Genomic DNA, 22,617 nt, shown 5'->3' with positions numbered 1-22,617 from the left:
TAACATAACTTTAGGTTTCCATACAATGTTAGGTGTATGACTATGTTGGTAATGAGTAATGTTAAAGGGCTGATATGAGTTCTCCACATCAAAGGGTTCTTTTTAAAGGCTCTTTTTTTTTACGAAGAGTTGATTTTCCTTCCAAATTAAAACCTCTTGGGAAGAAAGTGTGTAAAGTTCTCATCCAAAACAATTCACGAGGACGAGCAGCCTTGCAAAAATCCTTGGCATTATTAAAATGGCCCTCTATATGCTCAATGGGAAAGCAACAAAAAGATTCGAAACCAGACTTTGCCATTGCCACATATAAGGGTTTTGAATTCTCAATTAAGGAATTCTTCCTATAAACTTTTCTAGCTTCCCTAACATGTTATTGAAAACAAATAAAAGCTGTCCTATAGGTTTGTCCTACATAAAGCATATTACTACTTTGTATGTTATAGACAACATAAATTACTTGCGTGGCATGAATAGGACTACTAGAAACAGAAGTCTTGAGATGCTTGTTTCTAAGACGTCTTAGTTTATTAAGAATTCTTATGTTATTATTAGTATAATGAGTGCTAACTAATAAAGCCTTAAAGTTAGACCAATTAATGTTACCTTCCCCAAAATCATGAAGATTATTCATGTTTGACCTAGCTAAAAAGTTAAACCTTTCTCTATATATGTTTCTTCTAGCTTTTTTGTTTTGATTTACCGAGCTAGACCCAACTAAATCACCTACCAAAGAGACAAGACCATCACTAGTATTTCCATTGTTGTTCGGTGAGGTCAAACCATCCAACATTGGGGAACTTGCTTGCACTCTCCCTGTCCATCCCAAGGCAGTTTCTCCCTTAATATATCCCCTAATTCTAGCAGGAGCAAGACTAGTATTTAGGGGGGGGCTTGCTTGCACAGTCATTACTCGTCCCAAGGTAACTCCTCCCTTACTACTACAAGGCAATGTCACAGGAGCCAGATGACATCCCAGGAGATGCCCTGTTGGTTTCCAAAAGGCAAATTCATCATAGCATGTATCGCTAAGCCAATATACCCCCAAACTAGCGATTACAGTTAGGGTTAGTCAAGGCCCCAAGGCCACTGTAAGAGCTTAATCAACCTAGAAGCACCAAAGAAAGAGAAAGAGAAAAGGAAAGTTACCAATAATTTAAAAAATAAAATAAATAAATAAATAAAATAAAATAGAAAATAAAGCGGTCATAGAATGAAATAAACCAAGAAGAGCAACTAAAACAAAATGCAAAAGCACACTTTTTAAAGAGATAAATTTTTTTAAATTATTTTAAATTAAGAGAGAGAGAGAGAGAGAGAATTAAAAATAAAAATAAAATTAAATTATTAAACAAAAAGATAAGGATTCAAATAATAATAAGAATAAATGAGAATAATAGCTGTTGGGGCTTCTGCACCCACATCAGATAAAACGATGTAGTTGAACAGCTGATCACCACTTGGATGAAAATTCAAAGAATTTGCATGTCCGCTAAGGTGATAGAAAAAGATACCTTTGTAAGACTAGAATAAGTCCAATCATACGAATTTAGATTTTTTGCTGTTCTAAAGATCAAAAATCTACATAGAAAATAAAAGAGAATATGAAAGAGAAGAAAAAAGAGGTAAACATAAACTTTTATGAAAAACAGAAGGAAGGCATACTTAGCAAGCAAAGCAACACTTATGTCGTCATCAGTGCCCAAGCATAAGTAGCTATACTGGGTTTCTAAAGACCCGCGGAGTCTCTTGGGCAAACCCAGTGCTTACTAAAATACGTCAAATAAACAAAAGAGAAAGAAAACAAGAAATAAAGAAGAAAGGAAGCAGGTGACTAAGCAAAAAAAAACAAGCAAGTCAAGAAACAAAATCTTCCAAAAAACTGGAATATCGCGCTCTCTCTCTCTCTCTCTCTCTCTCTCTCTCTCTCTCTCTCTCTCTCACTCTCACTCTTATTTAAAACATAAAAAGCTAAATGGTCCTTTACACTTATGTATCGTTTCCTACAAAGAGGCAAAATAAAATTTCTAACTTAGAAAGCACAAGCATACTCAAACAAACTCCAAAATGGTGGTTGATCGGATAAAGGAATATTTACATGATGGCCTGCACCCAGCATAGTATGGCTTTATTCCATGAAGCCATATTACTAATAACATTGCAAATGCTTATGTTGGAATTGAGTATGCCAAGTATACAGAGCAGGATGTGCTTATTCTGCAGGTAGATATTGCAAAGGAATTTGACACCATTCAATGGGACTTTATAGCTCAGACCATGCAGGCTTTGGGATTTGGTCACAAATTACAGCATGTTATCTTTTGGCTTTATCAAGATAGCAATGCTGCATGCATTCTCTCTGGAGATTTATTAGAATCCTGGACACTTAAATGTTCAGTTCGGCAAGGTTTCCCTCTCAGTGCTATTTTGTATGCTATAGCCACGCATCCAATGCTTCAATATATTGATCATTTGGTGGCGACAAATATATTAAATGGCTGGAAATTCCTGCAAGTTGCTCATTGGTTGCTCAGGCTTATGCAGATGATTCTTTCTTCATACCAAAAAACACTCCAAGTGATCTTTCTTCACTAATGCAAGCTCTTTCTTTGTATGGACTGGCTGCTGGCCTACATATTAATTTTCAGAAATCCTGTTTGTTGCCTTTGCATACCCACGATTGGCAAAGGTTGGTATGGCTGGGGGAAATTGTTCCGCCAACTCAATTGATACGTCATCTTAAATATCCTTTAGGTTGGAACATTACCCGTCGCCGACAGATTGACTTGGTTCTTGCTAAATTGCAGCCTACAAACTGTTTGCGTGGCCTTAGAAGGCTATGACTGTGAGTCCATTGGGAACCAGGTCGAATTCTATACGGGCTAGCCAGTCACGTAGCCAGAGAGCGGGAGATGTGACGAAACATATTGCGATCGTCACCCTGTCGTCAATGTTCATCGGCTCCCAGATCCCGTACGTCGCCTCTGCACACAGCTCGCACCAAGCAAACCCACGAATAGTTCTATCCATGTAATCCGTCAAATCAGTCCGTCGCGTGGAGGTCACGAGTAACAAAGTCCTGCACTACATCATCCGTAATTCGTCGACCATCCTTGCGGGACCCTAATCACCAATCGAACACGTCGTTCGTCGTCACATCTGCGCTCCACGCTTGCTGTCCGCTACCAACGATCAAAGACACGTTCGTCACTGTCCAATCACTACCTGTCTCGCAAGTCTTTCACCCAACTCCATTTTCATTTTGTCAACTACCTTCCCGTTCCGTTAGATCACGCTGGACTTCTCATCTCATTAGATCAAAATTCGTCCATCCCTTGATCTCTTCCTGGAGCTCTGATACCAATTGTCACACACTACTTCTCACTACAGACAAATCACGGGAGAAGCACCAAATTTGCTCCACCCAGCCAATCTTGCTGAAGCGTGAGAGCTAACAGAGAATTCAAATTCAAAACATACGTGAAAGCTCATTCTCACCTCTCACTAGCTTCAACAAGCCCCATCTCCCTAGATGGATCTAGATGCCACATGTCATCATTATAGGGCCTTACTAATGCAACATTTCACCCCTCTCTTGGGATGCTTTAATTTCCTTTGCCCCTAGGCACATTTCTTGCATTAGACCCTTAGCCTTAGATCCACCTAGTCTGGTGCTATCAACCCTCACCTAGGACCTTGACATTAATTCCCTCCCGATCATTTACATGAAGCGCAAACAAATATATTACAAATATAGATCCTTTAAGGGAAATGTCGACTGATTCTTCCGAGGTCATGCTACCTCGGCTAGAGCGTAACAGATAACTTCCAATAATCTAACTTGCGGAACAGCTTTTGCAACACCCATAGTCTCTCTTGTAGCAAATAAATATGCCACAAATAATCTAACTTGCAGAACAGCTTCTGCAACACCCAGAGTCTTTCCTGTACAGAGAAATATGTCATCCTATAGGATAGCCCAAATGACGCACCAGCTGAATGGATGAGAGCACTACTCTAGGCCACAAGATTCTATGCCAATCACACTCACGAAGGGGCAAGAGCTTTGATTTGCTGAAATTAACTTTCAGACCAGCAGCAGAACCAAAAAGATGTAATGCAGGTATAATATGCCTGACTGAGTTTTGCAGGAAGAAAAAGAATCATCACACATGCACACACACACACACACAATCACAAATATATGTATATGTGTGTGTGTGTGTGTGTGTGTATATATATATATATAGAGAGAGAGAGGCATACACACACCCCAGTAGGGAACCCGCGCGTTGCTGCAGCACAACATGATTGTACCTAGTTCTTGGAAGCAACCGACCTGGAAATAGCAACAAACCTCTATGCATTGCACGTTTTCTCGAGGATTTCTCAAAAGCTTCTCTAGAATTCAAAAATAGGTGAGGTGGTTAGGAGTATGTTGGGCAAGACTTATGGGGTACGCTAGAGATGGTGCCATGTGGCAAGCCCATTGTGCCAATTCGTACGTAGTTACTCATTTTTGGAGCTTTGTGAAGGTAACACATGCGCACGCGTGCGCACACACACACAAAGCATCGAGGTCAAGTTTATACACATGCATGCACTCGCACACACACACACTTGTGAAGTGAAGTACGTGCTTACAAATTGGCTCCCCTAAAATGATGTAGAGTACATCCAATTTTCATGTGAGTAGGCTTATAAGAAAATAGGCAATGAGGATAACCTGTGTCACATGCACCCCTGCACTTGGGTGCAAAGTGACACACTGGCTACATCGACAAGTGCGTAATAGTTCCCTAATAGGAGATTTTGTCGTATGCTGTGAGCCCTTGTCCAAGGATAGTCAGGCACAAGCTACGTAAGTCAGTTTCTCAGCCTTAGGTCAAGTCGGAAGACTTGTTCACTAGTACCCACTGGAGAGCCGTAGGGTAGTGTTTTTGTCTTAGGTTTAGGGATAGGTTTAGGTCCAGCCTAGGATAGGTGCCCTTCTGGTCCTCCTCAGGGCTGGAACAAGTGAAGAGAATGGCAAGGGAAGGGCTGCTTTTATAGGCTACCCTGCACCCCTCCCTACGCTGCCATTTATGGGGCCTAGAGCTGCCTTTATGCGGCCAAGGGACCAGCCAACCAGCCTCAAAATTCCTATAAATAGGGGGCCTCCATTCCCTCTAAACAGCTTGACATTCACTTTCAATGGCCCTCTAACCGGCCTCAGCCTTTGGCATCCGTTCAGCCCTCTGAGAAGGTGTTCACGCAGCGCATCAGATGGGGGGTCTGTTTCAGCAGCTCTTTCAGTTATCTTTTACGGTTTCACACAGCTCATTCTCAGCTCTTTATTTCACAGTTTCACATAGCTCATTCTCAGTTCTTTATTTCATCTCTCAGCTCTCTTATAGTACCTATCACTCCTGGCTTTCACTCTCTCAATCACGCAATCACCCTGCATTCCGGTGGGCAGCACAAGCCTCCTTGCCTTGCAGAAGCATCCTACATCATCAGTGTGGACAGCATCAAGGTCTCGGTATTGGTCGGCGTTGCCTCTCAGGTCTTTGGGTCTGCTATATGTGTGCACAGTGAGCTCTTCAAAAGCACCCTTTCCGTGCTCTCTTGAAGAGTGTTATTTGTATTTCTCAGTTCTCCAAGTATAAAGCAAATTCTCCCCTGATTGGGGGAGGGGGCACTCAGTGGGTACAGGGGCCCAATTGATTGTTGACTCTACTCTCTCTCTACCCTCATCTCCTTTCTCTCTCTATGGTGTACAACACTAATTCCTCACTAAAGGTTTAAAGAAGGTCTTGTTGTGAATTACACGATCAGATTAACATTGCACCATACATTGGTACTAGAGCTTCGGTCTGTATCCAGCTTGCTTACTTGAGTGTATGGTTGTGTTGAGATCTGGAAAGGACACACAATCAAGCACCATGGAAGGTCAGGAAAAGGATTCAGACCTTCTAGAGCAGAATCGGATCCTCCTACAGCAACTCGAAGAACATTCATCCCAACTAGAAGAAAGCGGAAGACAATTGGACCAGACAAAACAACGTCTGGAGGAAAAAGAAGCAGAAAAGCTGCTGGAAGAAAGAGGAACCACAGATTTCGAAAAACTACTCTTGTTGATGCATGAGGAACGCAAAAATAAGGAGGCGCACAGCTCGCCCAGGCAGAGAGGCAACAAAAGGTAGATCGAGAGGCGATGCTTCTCCGACACAAACAGATGTTAGTCGCTATGCAGGCAAGTTTCAGCGCAGCAGCCGTCACCGCCACAGCTTCGTCATTGACAAAGGTCACGCCACTCACTCGGTCCACTCCAAATTTTGTTAAGTATGATGGTAAGTGTGACCATTCAGCAAATTTGCAATTTATTCATCAGTTTGTAGCTCATTTTTCATTAGCACGTATTCAAGGTGAGCAAGACAAAGTCCACCTCGCAGCCCCGCATCTTACAGATGAGGCTGTGACCTGGTCGCAACATTAGGCTAGTAAGCATACTGACCCAACAGCGTTTAATACGAATTTCGTTTGGGCAACATTTGTGGCCGATCTCAAAGCCCATTTTCTCCCACCCCAACATATGCTTAATCTGGAGGATGAGTTTTCTCATCTCTCCCAGAATGGTTTGCCTGTGTTGACATACAGTAACAAGGTCATCACGCTGGCACAACAGTTGGACGTGGCAAAGAGCCAAGATGAAGCAATTCATTCGAGGATTCGACACCAACATCTGTCATACCATTCAGAACTTCAACCCGCCGGATTACAAGCGGGCACTGACTCTCGCACAAAATCAAGAGATGATGTTGAACGGGGAAAAGCCCAAGCAGGTCCAGAAAGATTCCAAAGCCCCGCAGCAGTCAAACAACACAGCAGGTAAGGATCAGAAGAAGGACAACCAGTTCCAAAAGAAAGATGGCCAGGCTTATGGTCAAAAGGAGTCCAAGCCCAAGATGACTCCCGATGAGAAGGCTAAAGCCGGCATTACGGAAGGCTATCTACAGCCCGATGAGCAGAAGCAGTACCACCAAGAACATCGTTGCATTCATTGCCACCACATCGTTGAGCATGGCAAGAAGGATTGTCTGAAGTGGCTTGTCGAGAAGGCTGCGAAAGCACCTACTTCGTCCGTCGCTAATGTATTGGTGCTTCTAGTTCCGCCTCCATCCTCAGCTACGAATGTCGTCTTCCCTGCTTTGAACGATGTTCCCACGGTGGTCTTTCAAGATAAGCAGGAGGGCGATTTCTCAGATTAAAAGAAGGCGCTCATTTGAGCATACGGCACAGCTAACGAGCATCAATTTATTGTCCTATTCGATATGGACAATTCAAAAGATGCCATCTCCCTTGAGCTTGCCAAGACAATGGGGTGCACCTTGGTGCCTCACGAACTTGCAATGGACAGGTTGCGCACACACATCACACATAAGGCCATCCATTTCACTTTTTCAGTTCAGAAGGCCATGTTTACACGGGATTTTATTTTAACTCCTTTAATGGGGTGCAACATGATGCTCGGGATTCAGTGGTTTCGTGAGCAGGGCACCTGGAAGGGCACCTGATTGGCGGCAGGGCACCTTCACTATTGTGAAAGGTTTACCTGAGACCGCTCTGATACGCGGCGATCGGAGCATACCAAGGATTTCGTTAATCTCGCATATTCAAGCAAGTCCCACCGCCTGCAAGGGTGCCATGTGTTGCACTTGTCTACGTCCAATGCCAAATCATTGCAGTTTAAGCCGCTTCTCCGATGGGGCAAACAATGGTGGATCTACTTCAAGAGTTCCAAGACATCATGCTCCGGGATGATTTGCCACCCCAGCTTCCTCCCAACTAACCAGAAGACCATCGTATTTATCTACTTCCAGACTCGACACCTCCAAGTAAGTTTCCGCATCGACTTTCCAAGTCTATGGAGGGGGAGTTAGAACAGCAATTGTCTCAATTATAGTGCGCAAGGTTTATTAGACCTTCTTCTTCGCCTTTTGCTGCACCCATTCTATTTGTGGCAAAGAAGGATAAGTCGGCACGACTATGTGTCGACTACAGAGCACTTAACAAGCTTATAGTAAGCAACAAGTTTCCTATGCCCTGCATCAAGCACATCTTGGAACGACTCAATGGTGCAAAATTTTTCTCAAAGATTGACCTCAAGAGTGGCTACCATCAAGTACGGATTTTTGAAGCTGACATCCCAAAAACAGCTTTCCGAACAAAGTGAGCTCATTACGAGTTCATCGTCATGCCCTTTGGTCTGAAGAATGCACCACCAACATTCAACAAGATGATGTCACGGGTATTTGCAGAGTATATTGGGAAGTCCTTGATCATCTTTCTCGATGATATCCTTATCTTTTCTGCTACAGTCGAGTAGCATATTAAAGATGTGCAATGTGCCCTACAGTTATTACGTGATAACCAGCTATACCTCCACGTAAAGAACAGTGAATTTGGCTTGCTGAAAATTCAGTATTTGGGCTACATCATTAGTGCTCAAGGGATTCTATTCGACCCAAAGAAGATTCAAGCTATCACAAGTTGGGCTGTCCCCACGACAGCTCAGGAGATCCAATCCTTTGTGGTTTTGTGTCAAGCATACAACTCACACATGGATGGTTTCTCGACACACGCATCCCCTCTTACAGATTTACTCAAGGGGGTAAAGACACGCAGACAAAAAGTTCAAGTCTCTGGAAAAGCTTTGCAGGCCTTCCATGACTTGCAACGATTGGCCACGACAGCACCAGTTATGAAGATCGCCTCTTGGGATGATCCATCTCTAGTAATCACGGACGCTACCAATGTCGCCATCGCGGCAATTTTACAGCAAGACGATAGGCCCATGGCATATTACAGCAAAAAGCTTAAAGAACTATTCAGTTTATAATAGAGAGCTCCTCAGTGTCATCTAGGCATTAAAACATTGGAAGCCTTTCCTATACGGACGGACTTTCACGGTTAAGACAGATCACCAAGCCCTCTTAAGTGGCTTTAGACAATGCCTAGTGCGCAATGGAGTGATTGGCAAAAACGGTGGAGCTAGATATTCCAACAGTTTGGGAAATGATCAAGTACGTTCCCAGCACAAACAACCCTGTTGCCCACGCTCTCAGTCGAAAAGGTTCCATCCAGACCATTGAGCAGACCACTGTCCTCAAAATCAAAGGAAAGGATCTTGATAGCATGAAGGCACAGTACGCGGAGTCAGCAGAGTTTGGCACGCAGTTCCAGTTAGCCACAACGCTTGCTCCAAGCCATTACTCATTAGAGGAGGGTTGGCTTTTCTATAAGAAAAGAGTATGTGTACTCAATAGACATACGGCAGCTGCTTCTTCATGATGTCCATGATGCCCTTACTAGTGGTCACAGAGGTATCAACAGGACTTTGGAGAAGTTAGAGCGCTATTTCTATTGGCCAAAGATGTGGAAGGATGTATATGGCTATGTTCAGAGTTGTCAGATATGCCAAAAGGTCAAGGCTTCCCACAAGAAAGCAACAGCCTGGCTTATGCCATTTCCAATCCCCAACGGTCCTTTCAGGACATAGGTATGGAGTTCGTGGGGCCACTTCCAACATCCCGCAAGTGTGCATAATACTCAATGTCTTTCTATTGTTTGTCGCTTTAGTAAATATTGTATGTTTATTCCTTGCAAACAAAAAGCCAACGCTGAAGATGTAGCTCGTTTGTTTATCAAGTATTGGTATCCCATTGGAGGGTTGCCAAAGACCATCACATCCGATAGGGACTCTAAGTTTACGTCTAACTTTTGGCGAGCCTTGTTTGATAATTTTGGTACTAAGCTGCAGATGTCAAAACGCTTTCCATCCGCAATCGAACGGCGAGACGAAAAAGTATAATGGTATGGCGTTTGATATTTTGAAAGCATATTGTCATAATGTTCGAGGAAAGTGGGAGCAGTTTCTTCCACTTGTGCAGGCCATTCTGAATGATACCTATTCTTCGAGTATTAGTCGCATACCTTATGAAGCGGTGTTTGGACGGCGCCAACAAAACCACCGAATCAATGGCAGAGTTTACGAAGTCCGTGAAAAGCCGCATCGCCAAAGCTCAAGCATCGTATACACGCCAGGCTGACAAATCTAAGCGAGATGTCCAGTATAAAGAGGGGCAATGGGTGTATTTACGCATTATCAAGCAAAGATTGAAGCAGGTGGGCAAGCAATGCCCTAAGCTGTCCTTCAAGAGCTTCGGACCATTCCCTATTATTCAAAAGATCAATGGTGTCTCAATGAAGTTACACCTTCCAGACAATTGGACTATGCACAATGTGTTTCATGTAGCTTGGTTGAAGCCATATTTTGGACCTCCTCTTTCATAAATTTCCAACGAGAAACAACCTAAAGTTCTTGATGAAGCCAAAGTTTTGCAGCCAGAACAGATCCTTCTTCATAAATTCAAGCATGGGTCAGGACGCAGGATCCGGGAGTTTTACACCAAATTCCGTGATGGAGGTACCCATGAAGCACTGTGGTTGGACGAAGATTTTTTCCACGAGTTTCCCCAGATATTGGCGGACTACTTGGAAGCAATGAACCTACTGCCAAGTTAAGAAGGAGGGAATGTCACATGCACCCCTGCACTTGGTTGCAAAGTGACACATTGGCTACATCGACAAGTGCGTAATAGCTCCCTAATAGGAGATTTTGTCGTATGCTGTGACTCCTTTGTGAGCCCTTGTCTAGCAACAGTCAGGCACAAGCTACGTAAGTCAGTCTCTCAGCTTTAGGTCAAGTCGGAAGATCAGTCCTTGTTCAATAGTACTCACTGGAGAACCGTAGGGTAGTGTTTCCGTCTTAGGTTTAGGGATAGGTTTAGATCCAGCCTAGGACAGAAGCCCCCTCAAGGCTGGAACAAGTGAAGAGAATGGCAAAGGAAGGGCTGCTTTTATAGGCTACCCTGCACCCCTCCCAAGGCTGCCATTTATGGAGCCTAGGGCTGCCTTTATGCGGCCAAGGGACAAGCCAACCAGCCCCAAAAGCCCTATAAACAGGGGGCCTCCAAGCCCTCTTTCCTCATTCACTTCTCCCAGCACTTCAGCCTCCTACAGCTTCTCCTCAGCCCTCTCTGAACAGCCTGACACTCATCCCCAGTGGCCCTCTGACCAACCTCATCCTTTTGCATCAGTTCAGCCCTCTGGGAAGGTGTTCATGCAGCGCATCAGACGGGGAATCGGGACAGCGAACGCAGTAAGGTTTGGGGTCTGTTTCAGCAGCTCTTTTCAGTTATCTTTTACAGTTTTACACAGCTCATTCTCAGCTCTTTATTTCAGTCATCTCTCAACTCTCTTATAGCATCTATCACTCCTAGCTTTCACTCTCTCAATCACACAGTAACCCTGCCTTGCCTTGCAGAAGCGTCCTACATCGTCAGTGTGGACAGCATCAAGGTCTCGGTATTGGTCGGCATTGCCTCTCAGGTCTTTGGGTCTGCTATACGTGTGCACAGTGAGCTCTTTAGAAGCGCGTTTTCTGTGCTCTCTTGAAGAGTGTTCTTTGTATTTCTCAATTCTTCAAGTATAAAGCAAATTCTCCCCTGATCGGGGGAGGGGGACCTCAGTGGGTACAGGAACCCAACAAGTTGTCGACTCTACTCTCTCTCTACCCTCATCTCCTTTCTCTCTCTATGGTGTACAACGCTAATTCCTCGCTAAAGGTCTAAAAAAGGTCTTGCTGTGAATTACACAATCAGAATAATGTTGCATGTTACAACTTGGTAGGTGAAGAAACCTTGTTGAACTTATTGAGTCACCATCTTTACCACATGTATCACGAAAAAATTCAGACATACAAGAAAAGGGAACAAGAAATATAATTTATCAAAAATATCAGGTTTAGTGGAAAGATAGACCATATGAGAGTTCAACTTGGGAAAAGGTAAGCTATCTTTAAAAGAGGTTTCCCAATTGTGCTTTCAAGGACAAACATTCCTCAAGAGGAAGGGGAATGTAATGTCAATTGTGGTTCCCAGGATCTCAATGTCATGTCAAAGAGAAAGGGCAATGTAATGGGCAATTGCTATCGCAAAGGTGGGAAACCATGAGGTCTTGACATTGCTTGTAATGGTTTAATTCCCAGATTATATAGGCTATCATAAAGGCAGGAAACGATCAAGTCTTAACATTGCTTGTCTTAGAGGGTTGTGTTGATGGGTAATCCTAGGCATAAGCAATAGATTTGTGCATTGGGAAGGCATAGAGAGGGCATAATTGTACTAAGGTCCCTTGAAGGTCACATGGCACTACAAAAAAAGTCCACATTGCAAGCATTGGGCTTGATGGAAGGATTCCAAAGAGCTCAAGAAAAAGGAGTTGGCTCGTTGAAAGAGGACAAGCAAAGCAAGACTTGTGGAGAGGTAAAGAGAAAGAGCTCTCAAGAGAAGCCCTCGCTGGAAGGCTAGCCAAAAGAGAAGCCCCATTCACTCGTGAGATAATAAGATGCTGCTTGAGGTGCTCACCAAATGCTAGTTTCAATTGGTGTTAAACCTCCGGCCAAGAATCGTGCAGCACAGGACTTGGAGACAATTGCCCACTACCTTTCGAGTCACCCCATGACACAGAGGATTTGGCATTGTTGCTCAAAATTGTTGCAAGGATACATATTAGATAGGTAGTCATGTGGGGTAGTATACCGTGGCTGACAAAGGGGTCGCATGTCTTTTCCATAAGGATAATCTCCCCTTCCTACTTGGTGGATGGGAAGAGTGTCATAGGCCAAGAGATCCAACTTTCCTAGCCTCTTTCACCTAAACTCTTCAATATCCACTCAGCAATGATCTCAATGACTGAGACACTTTGAGAGGGTATTCTATTGCAATGCCCTACGAGTGTCCATGGATTCAAATGCAAGGCAGCCCCTAGTTGCCCATGTGTTTCTATAGCTAGAAGGTACATGTCACAGGATAAGACATTAGAAATGGCTGTAGTATCAAGAAATTTTGGGGTATACATACCAACACTTGGTGGTGACAATTGGATCTCCAATAATCTTTTTCACGGGTTGCTACCTGCTACTCAAATCCCACAGTAAAGCTCATTGAGGGTGATGGTTTCACCTTAGGCTTGTGTCCCACTGTCCACAAAACAACATTGGATGGTCATTTAATTATTTCCATCAAAAGGACTTGGTGGCCTGAGCCATAGTGATATGCTACATACACGTCCCGCTGTTTTAAATCCAATCTAGAGTGGTATGTCAGATCTTTTTTAACTCCAACATCACCCCCTGTCCTCCAACAAGGCCAATAAACCCATAGCAAATCCCAAATTTGCCACAACTTTTATTCATTTCTAAATTCACCTCCTCATCGATTAACTCAATATAATTCGCCCTTATGCTCTTGTGAAATTTCTCACAAAAACTAGATTTTTGCTCTTTCCGAAAAGCTTTATGCACTTACATGTATCTCATGCATTATCTTCTAGTTCCATTGCTCAAATCCATCTGATAGCACCATGAAACTTGGACTTCTTTGTGATATCCCCAGACAACTTCAAAAATTATGCCCAAATGCTCATGTAGAAGTTATATCAACGATGCAGTTTTCAACATAAGAATAACCACCAGAGTATTATTCTAAAAACCAACACTCTCACACATTGTGCACAGGTCCGCGCACACACACTTCTTTTTTTTTTTGGTGAAACATTTGTGGCTTTATATTACAGAATCACTATCCCAAAACGGGATGTGGAAAAATACATCACGAGAAGATCTCAATATAAGACAAATACACATATAGGAACATTCCCAAACTCATCCTCTAAAAACACAACATAATGCAGTTTCAATCTAACGATAGTCACTCATAAGATTGAAAACCATAAACTCCATCACGCATAGCAGGGACTAGCTACTATGACATCCCCACTGACATCATTAGCGCCCAATAGTGGGTGCAGACCATAGTATAAAAGTATGCTCTCTCACACATACAAATCCACACACCCACACATACTTGAGCATCCATTTATACAAAGTCTTCGTACTGAGTTTCTATCGGCACTCCGGAGGTGAAGGGAAAACTCAGCCATGACGAAGGCTAGCACTAGAGGAGAAGGCTAATCAAAAAGTAGTCCAAATCTCTTCATTCAAGCTACAACTGCTTGTGAAGTCTAAACGATTTCATTTTAGTCTCTCCCAACCGAGCATCTAAATCTAAATCTAGTTGTAAGGCAACGCACCATTTAAGATAGAAAGAATTATCGCAATACTAGCACGCCGCAACTTGGACAAAAACTTCACAAGGTGAAATTTGCATGTTCGCTAATACGGCAAAAGCATATACCTAGATGAATCCAGGAACATTCCCAAACTCATCCTCTAAAAACACAACATAGTGCAGTTTCAATCTCACGATAGTCACTCATAAGATTGAAAACCATAAACTCCATCACGCATAGCAAGGACTAGCTACTATGGCATCCCCACTGACGTCGTCAGCGCCCAACAGTGGGTGTAGACCATAGTATAAAAGTATGCTCTCACACATACAAATCCACACACCCACACATACTTGAGCATCCATTTATACAAAGTCTTCGTACTGAGTTTTTGTCAACACTCCGGAGGTGAAGGGCAAACTCAGCCATGACGAAGGCTAGCACTAAAGGAGAAGGCTAATCAAAAAGTAGTCCAAATCTCTTCATTCAAGCTACAACTGCTTGTGAAGTCATTTTAGTCTCTCCCAAACGAGCATCTAAATCTAAATCTAGCTGATAGGGCACCATTTAAGATAGAAAGAATTATCTCAATATTAGCACGCCGCAACTTGGACGAAAACTTCACAAGGTGAAATTTGCATGTTCGCTAATACGGCAGAAGCATATACCTAGATGAATCCAGGAACATTCCCAAACTCATCCTCTAAAAACACAGCATAGTGCAATTTCAATCTCACGATAGTCACTCATAAGACAGATACACATCATGATCTATGTACTTAGTTTGCAAGCAATCATAGAAAGATTGCTGTAGAGAGTGCCTAAAGAAAGGAAAAAGTGAAAAAGTAGGATCGCCAAAGACTCTATGATTTCTATCCTTCCATAGAGTCCAAACTGCCCAATAGCGAACCGAAACAAATAACAGATCAAAAGGTTTGAACTTGAGGAAAAGTATAAGCCATGATGCAGACAACATATAAGGCACACCATTGAAACCAAACATTGGGCGCATAACACGTTGTGTGTAAGTAGTTAGTTTATGCTGGAAGAAGCACAAGATATATGTACATGCAAGCTATGCCAAACAATAAAAGAAGTACATGCTTGCATGTTATATGCACTTGCACCAACACTTATGCACACCATACTCACATCATGCAGGTGTTGTATATATGTGCATATCTTATTGTGTGAAAAGATGCATTAAAGTCCTATGCACATACCACCACCCAGGCACCAAATTATCAATGCATGCTGATAGGCAAAAAGACATACATATCAACTTTTCTAGTCAACTATTGTGAAAAATGCGATGTTGGTTTTATATCAATATTTTAAAGTTCATAGACAATTTCAAAGCAATTATGTTTGTAGTATCTGTTCCTAGGGCCTGCATTATCAACTCAAAAAACAGACTAAATCCCTTAGAGCAAACAAAAATTCTGCACATATGTAAAGCTATAGATACAAAATCATACAGTATCAAGAAGTTCACAAATTTCTGCTTGGATTGTGTGTTTGTTTTGATTCTTTTCAAGCATCTTCAGAATCCTTCCAAAATCTATAAACAAAATTCAGATTCCGGGAGGAAAAGAAGAATCTCGCTTTACAAATCAGAAAAGGAAAGGCGAGAATTGAATTTAAAAAGGCAATACCTCAAAAAGATGGTGGGTGATGGAAGCGCGAAATGCCTCTGGAGCACATATAATAAGCCTAAGTGCAGCCACTGTCCTGAGAGGATGTCTCTTGTGGAAGAAAAATGGAGCTCCAAGATGCTTCACCTGAATGGAAACAACTTAAGACTTGTAAAAATGGAAAAATGATTTGGAACCCAGTTCCAAAAAAGTAATGTATGTGCGTTAATAAATTGGTAGGGCTATAATACGACCCAAAAAATAAAAAATATGGCTTTCCTATAGCAAACAAGCATGTGTAAGTCAATTCTTGCACACCCCACTTCTAACTCTCATATAAAGTTTGCCTGGCATTCCCTTCAACACCTCGACAGTATCTGCAACTTAAGGCCATAAAACCACCTGGGAAAGAATGGGGTGGTCATAGAATGTTGTGTATAAAAAGACCCAGCACACCTGAAACGCATTTATGGAATATTAAATGAGGAGCAATCCAGAGATTTTCGTGTGCAGTTGGAGCCTGATATTGATTCAAAAGTTCCTGGATTCCTTCATCAAAATGAATGGCCCTACAAGCTTGTTTTCCCCCTGAAACGCTATAGCAAATCAATTCACAATGCAACCCTACCTTTGCATTGGCCAATGGGAAAGGCGGTAGATGCATCGAATTTCAAATTGATAGAAAAATTACCTGTGTCTCAAATTTTATTTTGTGGTAGGAGAACACTTGTATTGGAACGACCAAAAGTAGCTGGTGAGCATTGACCTCAGAGAATGTTAACCAAACCAACCATGATATTGTTGTACATTGGTATGGTAGCTCTGCGAGCTTGGAAACACACCATCCTTCGTTGTATGGGAATATTGAGCATGAAAAAATGTCATTACATGAACCTCTTTCAAGAAGATACTATGGCCTTATATGATTCATAGCGATAAATTCAAAAAAGAGATACTAAGAAATTGCATGCTCCATTCCATTTGCTCAATGAATACTTCAAAAATTATTAAGCATTTTTCAGTGATATCTGGGTGCACAGCTTTAAGTCCGTCCCATATGCAACGATAAGATTGACTCCAGAGCCAATTTCAAGAACCTTGCCATGCTTTGCATAAAGCACATGTCACAGCATCCTCACTCCATGCCATAGAATCCAAATATAGCTGGTTTGTCCAGAAAACGATTCATGCATTTAACTCTTCAACACACCCAAACCATGTTAGCTTTCTGTTGTTCCATTTTTCAATTATTAAATGTCACCTCCATCGGGCTTCATGTCACCATATACTTGTCCAAAGTATAACATTTGGTCATGCTAAGGTCCTCCCCCCTATACCACCCTAAAGATTTGACTCTGCAGATGACCATTCCCCATTACGAGATGGACTTGCAGATATGATCCTTGATGGGACTTGAGAAAGGTTTTAGGTTCTTAGATCTGTAGTCATTCCCCCAACGATATGCATAGCACTCTCCCTATGAATGCCTTTTATCCTAGTAAACAGACTCTCAGCATAGCAGAGTATTCCACACTGCCAATTCCATTCTCCTATTATGTGAAGCCGCTATGCTACAGAAGCTTGTATCTAACAAGTTATAGAGAATCGTCCTGACAAAATGCTAAGAGTTAAATAGCCAACGCATGATAGGAAAACCAAATAGACAAGAGAAAATTGCATTGACAGACTGAGACTTGCCTGCATCTGCAGATCATCTCCTATTATCTTCTGCTTTACTGCAGACATTGTGTCCTTGGAAGAGCCATCTTTTCCTACAAGACCAACGACATGCAGAGTCAATATTAGCTTGCATTCCTAAAAAATTTGTGACAGATATGTAAAATATATCATAATTAGCAAGTGCATGTTCCTTGTCATAGGGAATGTTGCATAGTATGGTAATAGATAATGGGTTAGTACAAATAACAAGCAGAGGATGACTTGCAATTAAGGCATTGCAAAGTAAATATCTGAAGGAATACATCCTGATCCCAAGAGGGCACTAATAGCTGCCACGTTTCAGGATCATAGCAGCTTGACTTAGCGGTGTTTTGCAGCTAGTTTGAGGATTTCTCTATTCTTAGATTTACACAGATGCATTGGGGCACATAGAATGTTGCATAGTATGGTAATAGATAATGGGTTAGTACAAATAATAAGCAGAGGATGACTTGCAATTAAGCACACACAACATGCATTCCTAGTCTATGTGACCCCTCATTACATGAAATGACTCACACCAATGAAAAATCTTACCAAAGAACACAAAAATGGATAGAACAATTATGGGATCTAGAAATTCTAACTTGAGAATATTATTAAAACCAGAAAACTTTGGAGAATAGTTAAAGCACAAAGAGAAGAGACCAAAGGAAAATGCTCAAGTGTTGAGGCCAAGGAGGACCACGTGTGACCATTGTGGTGAAGACACATGCACTTGCTAGCCACTCCTCGAGTCACACTCCCAAAAATGGATCTAGGGAGATTGGTGAGTCCATAACACCATTTCGGCTTATTTTCCCATTCATCCATATAGCTCATATTCGTATATGGACTAATAATTGACCCTCAAGGCCCCTAAAGGGATTTCAAGCCTCATGAAGGGACTTCTAGTCCCTTGATAAGAGTTTGCAGTCCTCTAAAAGGATTCATGAGTATATTCTAATTTGATTATAGTAGAAATCCTGCCAGAAGCACATGTTCAATGCACACTTCATAAGGCCATTGCTTCCACGTTTTTATTGCACCATAGCATATGTTGTAGGCCACCCAATAGGGTAGAGGCCTATGCCTTATCAATCCCCACCATATGCCAAAACCACCATCTATGTAGACAGGCCAATCAGGCCATGGGCCCAGTATGGCTGACCACACACTTTCCAAGATTCATGCACTGGCCCATCAACCACTTTGCAGCCAGGAGCTACTTGCCCACAAGTAGGGCTACCTGCTGCCAAGATAGTGACGGTCCCATAGTCGCACACCGCCTTTCAGGCTAGCTAACAACTGTCACCTATAGATCCCATATCTTACAAGAATGAGCCACCATCTTGAATATGCTTCCACAACTACCACATCTGCAATAGCCCCTCACAATTGCATGGCCTGAGCCACCATCTTGAATATGCTTCCACAACTACCACATCTGCAATAGCCCCTCACAATTGCATGTCAGGCCACTATAAACCGGCACATCTCGTGAAACCTTTGCCCGTTGTCATGCTGTGCTACAATTGCACTGTATGCTCCCACTCCCAAAATACCATGTGTACACTGTATATGCACTATGTGCCAGTCTAAACTAGGCACCCATCACACATTTACATCCACAGGTAGGAGACATTATAGCTCTGCTACAACTATTGAGTCAAGGGAAGTCCAAGTGTCATTGTCGTGGGCCAAGCCACACGTTGGGACTCTCACCCACCTAGCCGCCTAGCCACTTATGGATTCACCCTCCCAAAAATGAATCCAAGGACCACTTAGGCTTATATTCTATCATTTTTATAGCCACGTTTGTGTATGGGACTAACCATTAGTACCTTAGTCCAAATGCCTAAGGGGGAGGGTTTCCTACCACTTTCGGAAGTAAAACCGGAGGCCTAGGGCCACTGGTGTGAGGAGCAAGTAGGGAAGTGCCACTAGTGTCACCGATGGTGCATGCTAGACAATGTTGTCAACGACGGAACGCATAAGGACAATGGTGTCATCGAAGCTGCGAGCAATTACAAGAGTGATGCAAGCCTAGCAAAACAAAGTTACAAGAGCCATCCTTCAACATGAAGGCAAGAGAACTCAAGCAAAATGACGCAGGGACCATTATACTAAGTGAAAGGGGATGAAGAGGGAAATACACGGGGTGAAGGAGAGCTAGAGTTGCGAACAGAGTTGGAGGGAAGCATAGTATTCAGAGTGGAAGAGAAGTACACCAGTAGAACACCACAATGTTACACTCAAAGAGCTCCTGACTTCCACCTCCTTGTCACTCTCATGTTCCCCTTACAATCATCGAATGCCCCCTTTCCCTCCTTCTCCCACACCTTCATCCCCGCTGCCCGTGGAGAGTCACCTTCTCTAGCTGAGAATCTTATCCCCTTCTCCCCATTGGTGGTGGCTCTATCTCTCTTAGCCGTTCCACCTCTCGGACACTTCATGGCTTCAACCACTTCCTGACTCGCCAACCTCCTCCCACTGGTGATATAATTACCCAATGCGCACCTCTTTATGCTTAGCCCTTATCTTCTCCATGTGCACTTATCTTCTCCATGTGCAGCTCGTGGCTGGCTGCCCCTCTGCACCACCATTGCATTGTGCGCCGCTTAGCCCTCCTGTCAGTGTGCACTTATCTTCTCCATGTGCAGCTCCTGGCTGGCTGCCCCTCTGCACCACCATTGAGATAGCTCTGACATGATAACTTAGGTGGACTCATGAGAGATCTCACCGTGGTACACAAGTGACCATGGTTATCTCTAGTTGACATAGTTGTCACCTGGTCGACATGGTGACATAGTTGTCACCTTGTCCGCTTGTCGACCGCTTGTCGACATGGTTGTCATCTGGTCAGCTTCAATCGTGCTTTTCTTACAAGCCTCCTACCACACCTCCTGACTGCTTGCAGCTCAGTAAGAGGGAGCTTCGAATTGATCAAATGGGAAGCCAACCGCAGGCATACAACCTCCTTCTCTTCTTCTGCTCTGGATTTTATGGCTCAAAACGCTCACGTCTATTTGCTATGCTTGTTTATTGTACGATTTAGAATGTGTGACATTACTTTTTCAAGTGAGTATGCGTATCCAAGGTTTCAGGATCAAGCCATCTTACCACAAATTTAATAGTCCAAGCAAGCTGAATCATAGCGTCATGTGGATTCTCAAAACCATGTGGATTCATGATCAGAGCGTTAATACAAGAGATAAAATGATGATAAATTCATTGAAGGCAACTTGTGGTTTTGAGAATCCACACGACGTGATTCACCCTACTCGAACTACTAAATTTGTGGTAAGATGGCATGATCCTTAATTCTTGGATACGCATACTCACTGAAAAAGTAATGTCACACATTCTAAATTGTACGTAAAATCTAGAGGAGAAGAAGGGAAGGAGGAAGGAGGTTGTACCGACAGCTGGCTCCGACTTGGCCAATTCGAAGCTCCCTCTTACTGAGCTGCGAGAGGCTCGTAAGAAAGCACGAGTGAGGAAGAGGGGTTTTGACGAAGAGCTCCTGCCATGGGAGAATGGGATCGTACAAACGAGAACAGTCAAGCAAAAGATGCCATTGGGGGAAGCGCACACAACTTGTAAGGTACTCACAAGCTTTGTGATACTCCAATCCTGAAGGATGACAAAAACTCTGTGGCAGGGTCGATGAACCTTCGCTTTGGCTTGCCAACAACTTTTGTGGCTTCAAAAACCCAGCCCTAGCTTTCAGCTTGAGCAGCAATTGATAAGCACTGTGTCACTGAGGTAAATTTCCACCGTCTTGTGCACCTTGAGTGACTTGCTCTGGATAAACCTTCAGAGCTGCCCGCCGAGTTCACCATGTGCAGCCAAGCACTCTTTCATATCCTCTGCAGAGTCAAGTAGATCCCGTGATTGGTATCTAAAATGAGATCATGATACATATACAAGTTCGGCTAGTACTACAATACTCCATGCAATAGTCCATTTCCGAAAGTCTGTGAGCTGCCATTTTGCCATTTGGAGAAATCGTTGATCATGGCTTGAAACCTTTGTGGATGGGTTTCTTCAAGGATACAGTTTTTTATGAGAAGATGCTGTGCATTTTTGGGTTGTTCTCTCCCTTCATCTGAGTTAAAGGTCACCATAAATGACAATGCAATCCTTCTAGATATGTAGAACGCATCACTCAATCTAAGTGATGTAGGTTCACACAAACACTGCATCCTGCCTAAGGGAAGAAATCTGGCTGTGTTTCTCAATTGTAATTGCTACATAACGAACAAACGCTGCATAAAGTAGTTCTACTCAGGAGCCTTAGGAGCTGGCGAGACCCGCTGGTCTCGGGACAAGTTGCTCACATACATGAGAAATGAGATGCACATGGCAAGCAACCTTGCGGAGCATTCGATAAGTCATAAAGTCCACCCAGCAGCACTGGTGTCCAGATTAGATTTGCGCCACACCGAAGGACTGCATCTTCAATCTGTAAAGAAGCGAGATAGGCGTAGGGGCAAGCAATGTCGTACACAAACTCCACGGTAGGAACGGCCATAGCTACAGGGGTACGCTATGAGATTGTCGTGTATAACTTGTGCCAAATCGAATTCCATCCTAATGGAAACTCGTGGTGACTTATAATAGGTACCCCTAACATTGAAAAAATCATATTAATTGATTAGTTGGGGGGAGGGACCTATATGATGGCAAAATATTCAGCATTCAGGGGGGAAGGGGGCAATAATTAGTCTCATTGGAGAGGGAGAGAGCTTGAATTAAATAAAAGGAGGGGGAGGGGCATTAAAGAGGGAAGGACGTGTGAGATTCGGGAGGGGGGGAGGGGGATGACTATTATAAGGAAAAAGGGATATAATATTTATTTATTTATTTATTTAAAATAATAAAGCATCATCTCATGTTACTAAGGCCGGTCAGGCCCCCAAAAAGAAGACCAAGTACAACAAACACGAAGGGCTAACTATAAGGGCGGACTGCTCGTAGCCTATGCTCTCTCGCAAACAAACAAACTTTACAAAAACTTAGTGAGAGACAAGAGACTCGATCCCAGAAGGGAGTCCTTCAATAGCAACATGCCAGTATCAACCATAATCTGATGGAGTTCCCTCCTAAT

At 43.0% G+C, this 22,617-nt stretch overlaps 1 protein-coding gene across 5 annotated transcripts in view; it reads right to left on the bottom strand.

Annotated features, from left to right (window-relative positions):
- The window catches only part of LOC147885262 (uncharacterized), a 123,802-nt gene extending 101,722 nt beyond the window's left edge, over positions 1 to 22,080 (bottom strand). For 2 of the 5 annotated variants that reach the window (XM_087397654.1, XM_087397655.1), the window contains exons 1-3: positions 21,882 to 22,080; positions 17,505 to 17,578; positions 15,828 to 15,953 (exon numbers count right to left, since the gene is read on the bottom strand). In XM_087397654.1, coding sequence (XP_087253780.1) covers positions 15,828 to 15,953; positions 17,505 to 17,578; positions 21,882 to 22,041 — 360 coding nt within the window. In that variant the 5' untranslated portion in view covers positions 22,042 to 22,080. Of the gene's footprint in view, positions 1 to 15,827; positions 15,954 to 17,504; positions 17,579 to 21,119; positions 21,658 to 21,847 lie in introns of those variants that run through there. The other 3 variants (XM_087397657.1, XM_087397658.1, XM_087397656.1) reach the window with 3 other exon arrangements.
- Positions 22,081 to 22,617: the final 537 nt, after the last annotated feature.

The sequence above is a fragment of the Dipteris shenzhenensis genome, chromosome 26, assembly GCF_047967505.1.
Source record: "Dipteris shenzhenensis isolate YYH24624 ecotype China chromosome 26, Dip_SZ_1.0, whole genome shotgun sequence".
NCBI lineage: Eukaryota > Viridiplantae > Streptophyta > Polypodiopsida > Gleicheniales > Dipteridaceae > Dipteris > Dipteris shenzhenensis.
The sequence above is the reverse complement of the archived record's forward strand: the minus strand, read 5'-3'. Positions and strand labels throughout refer to the sequence as shown.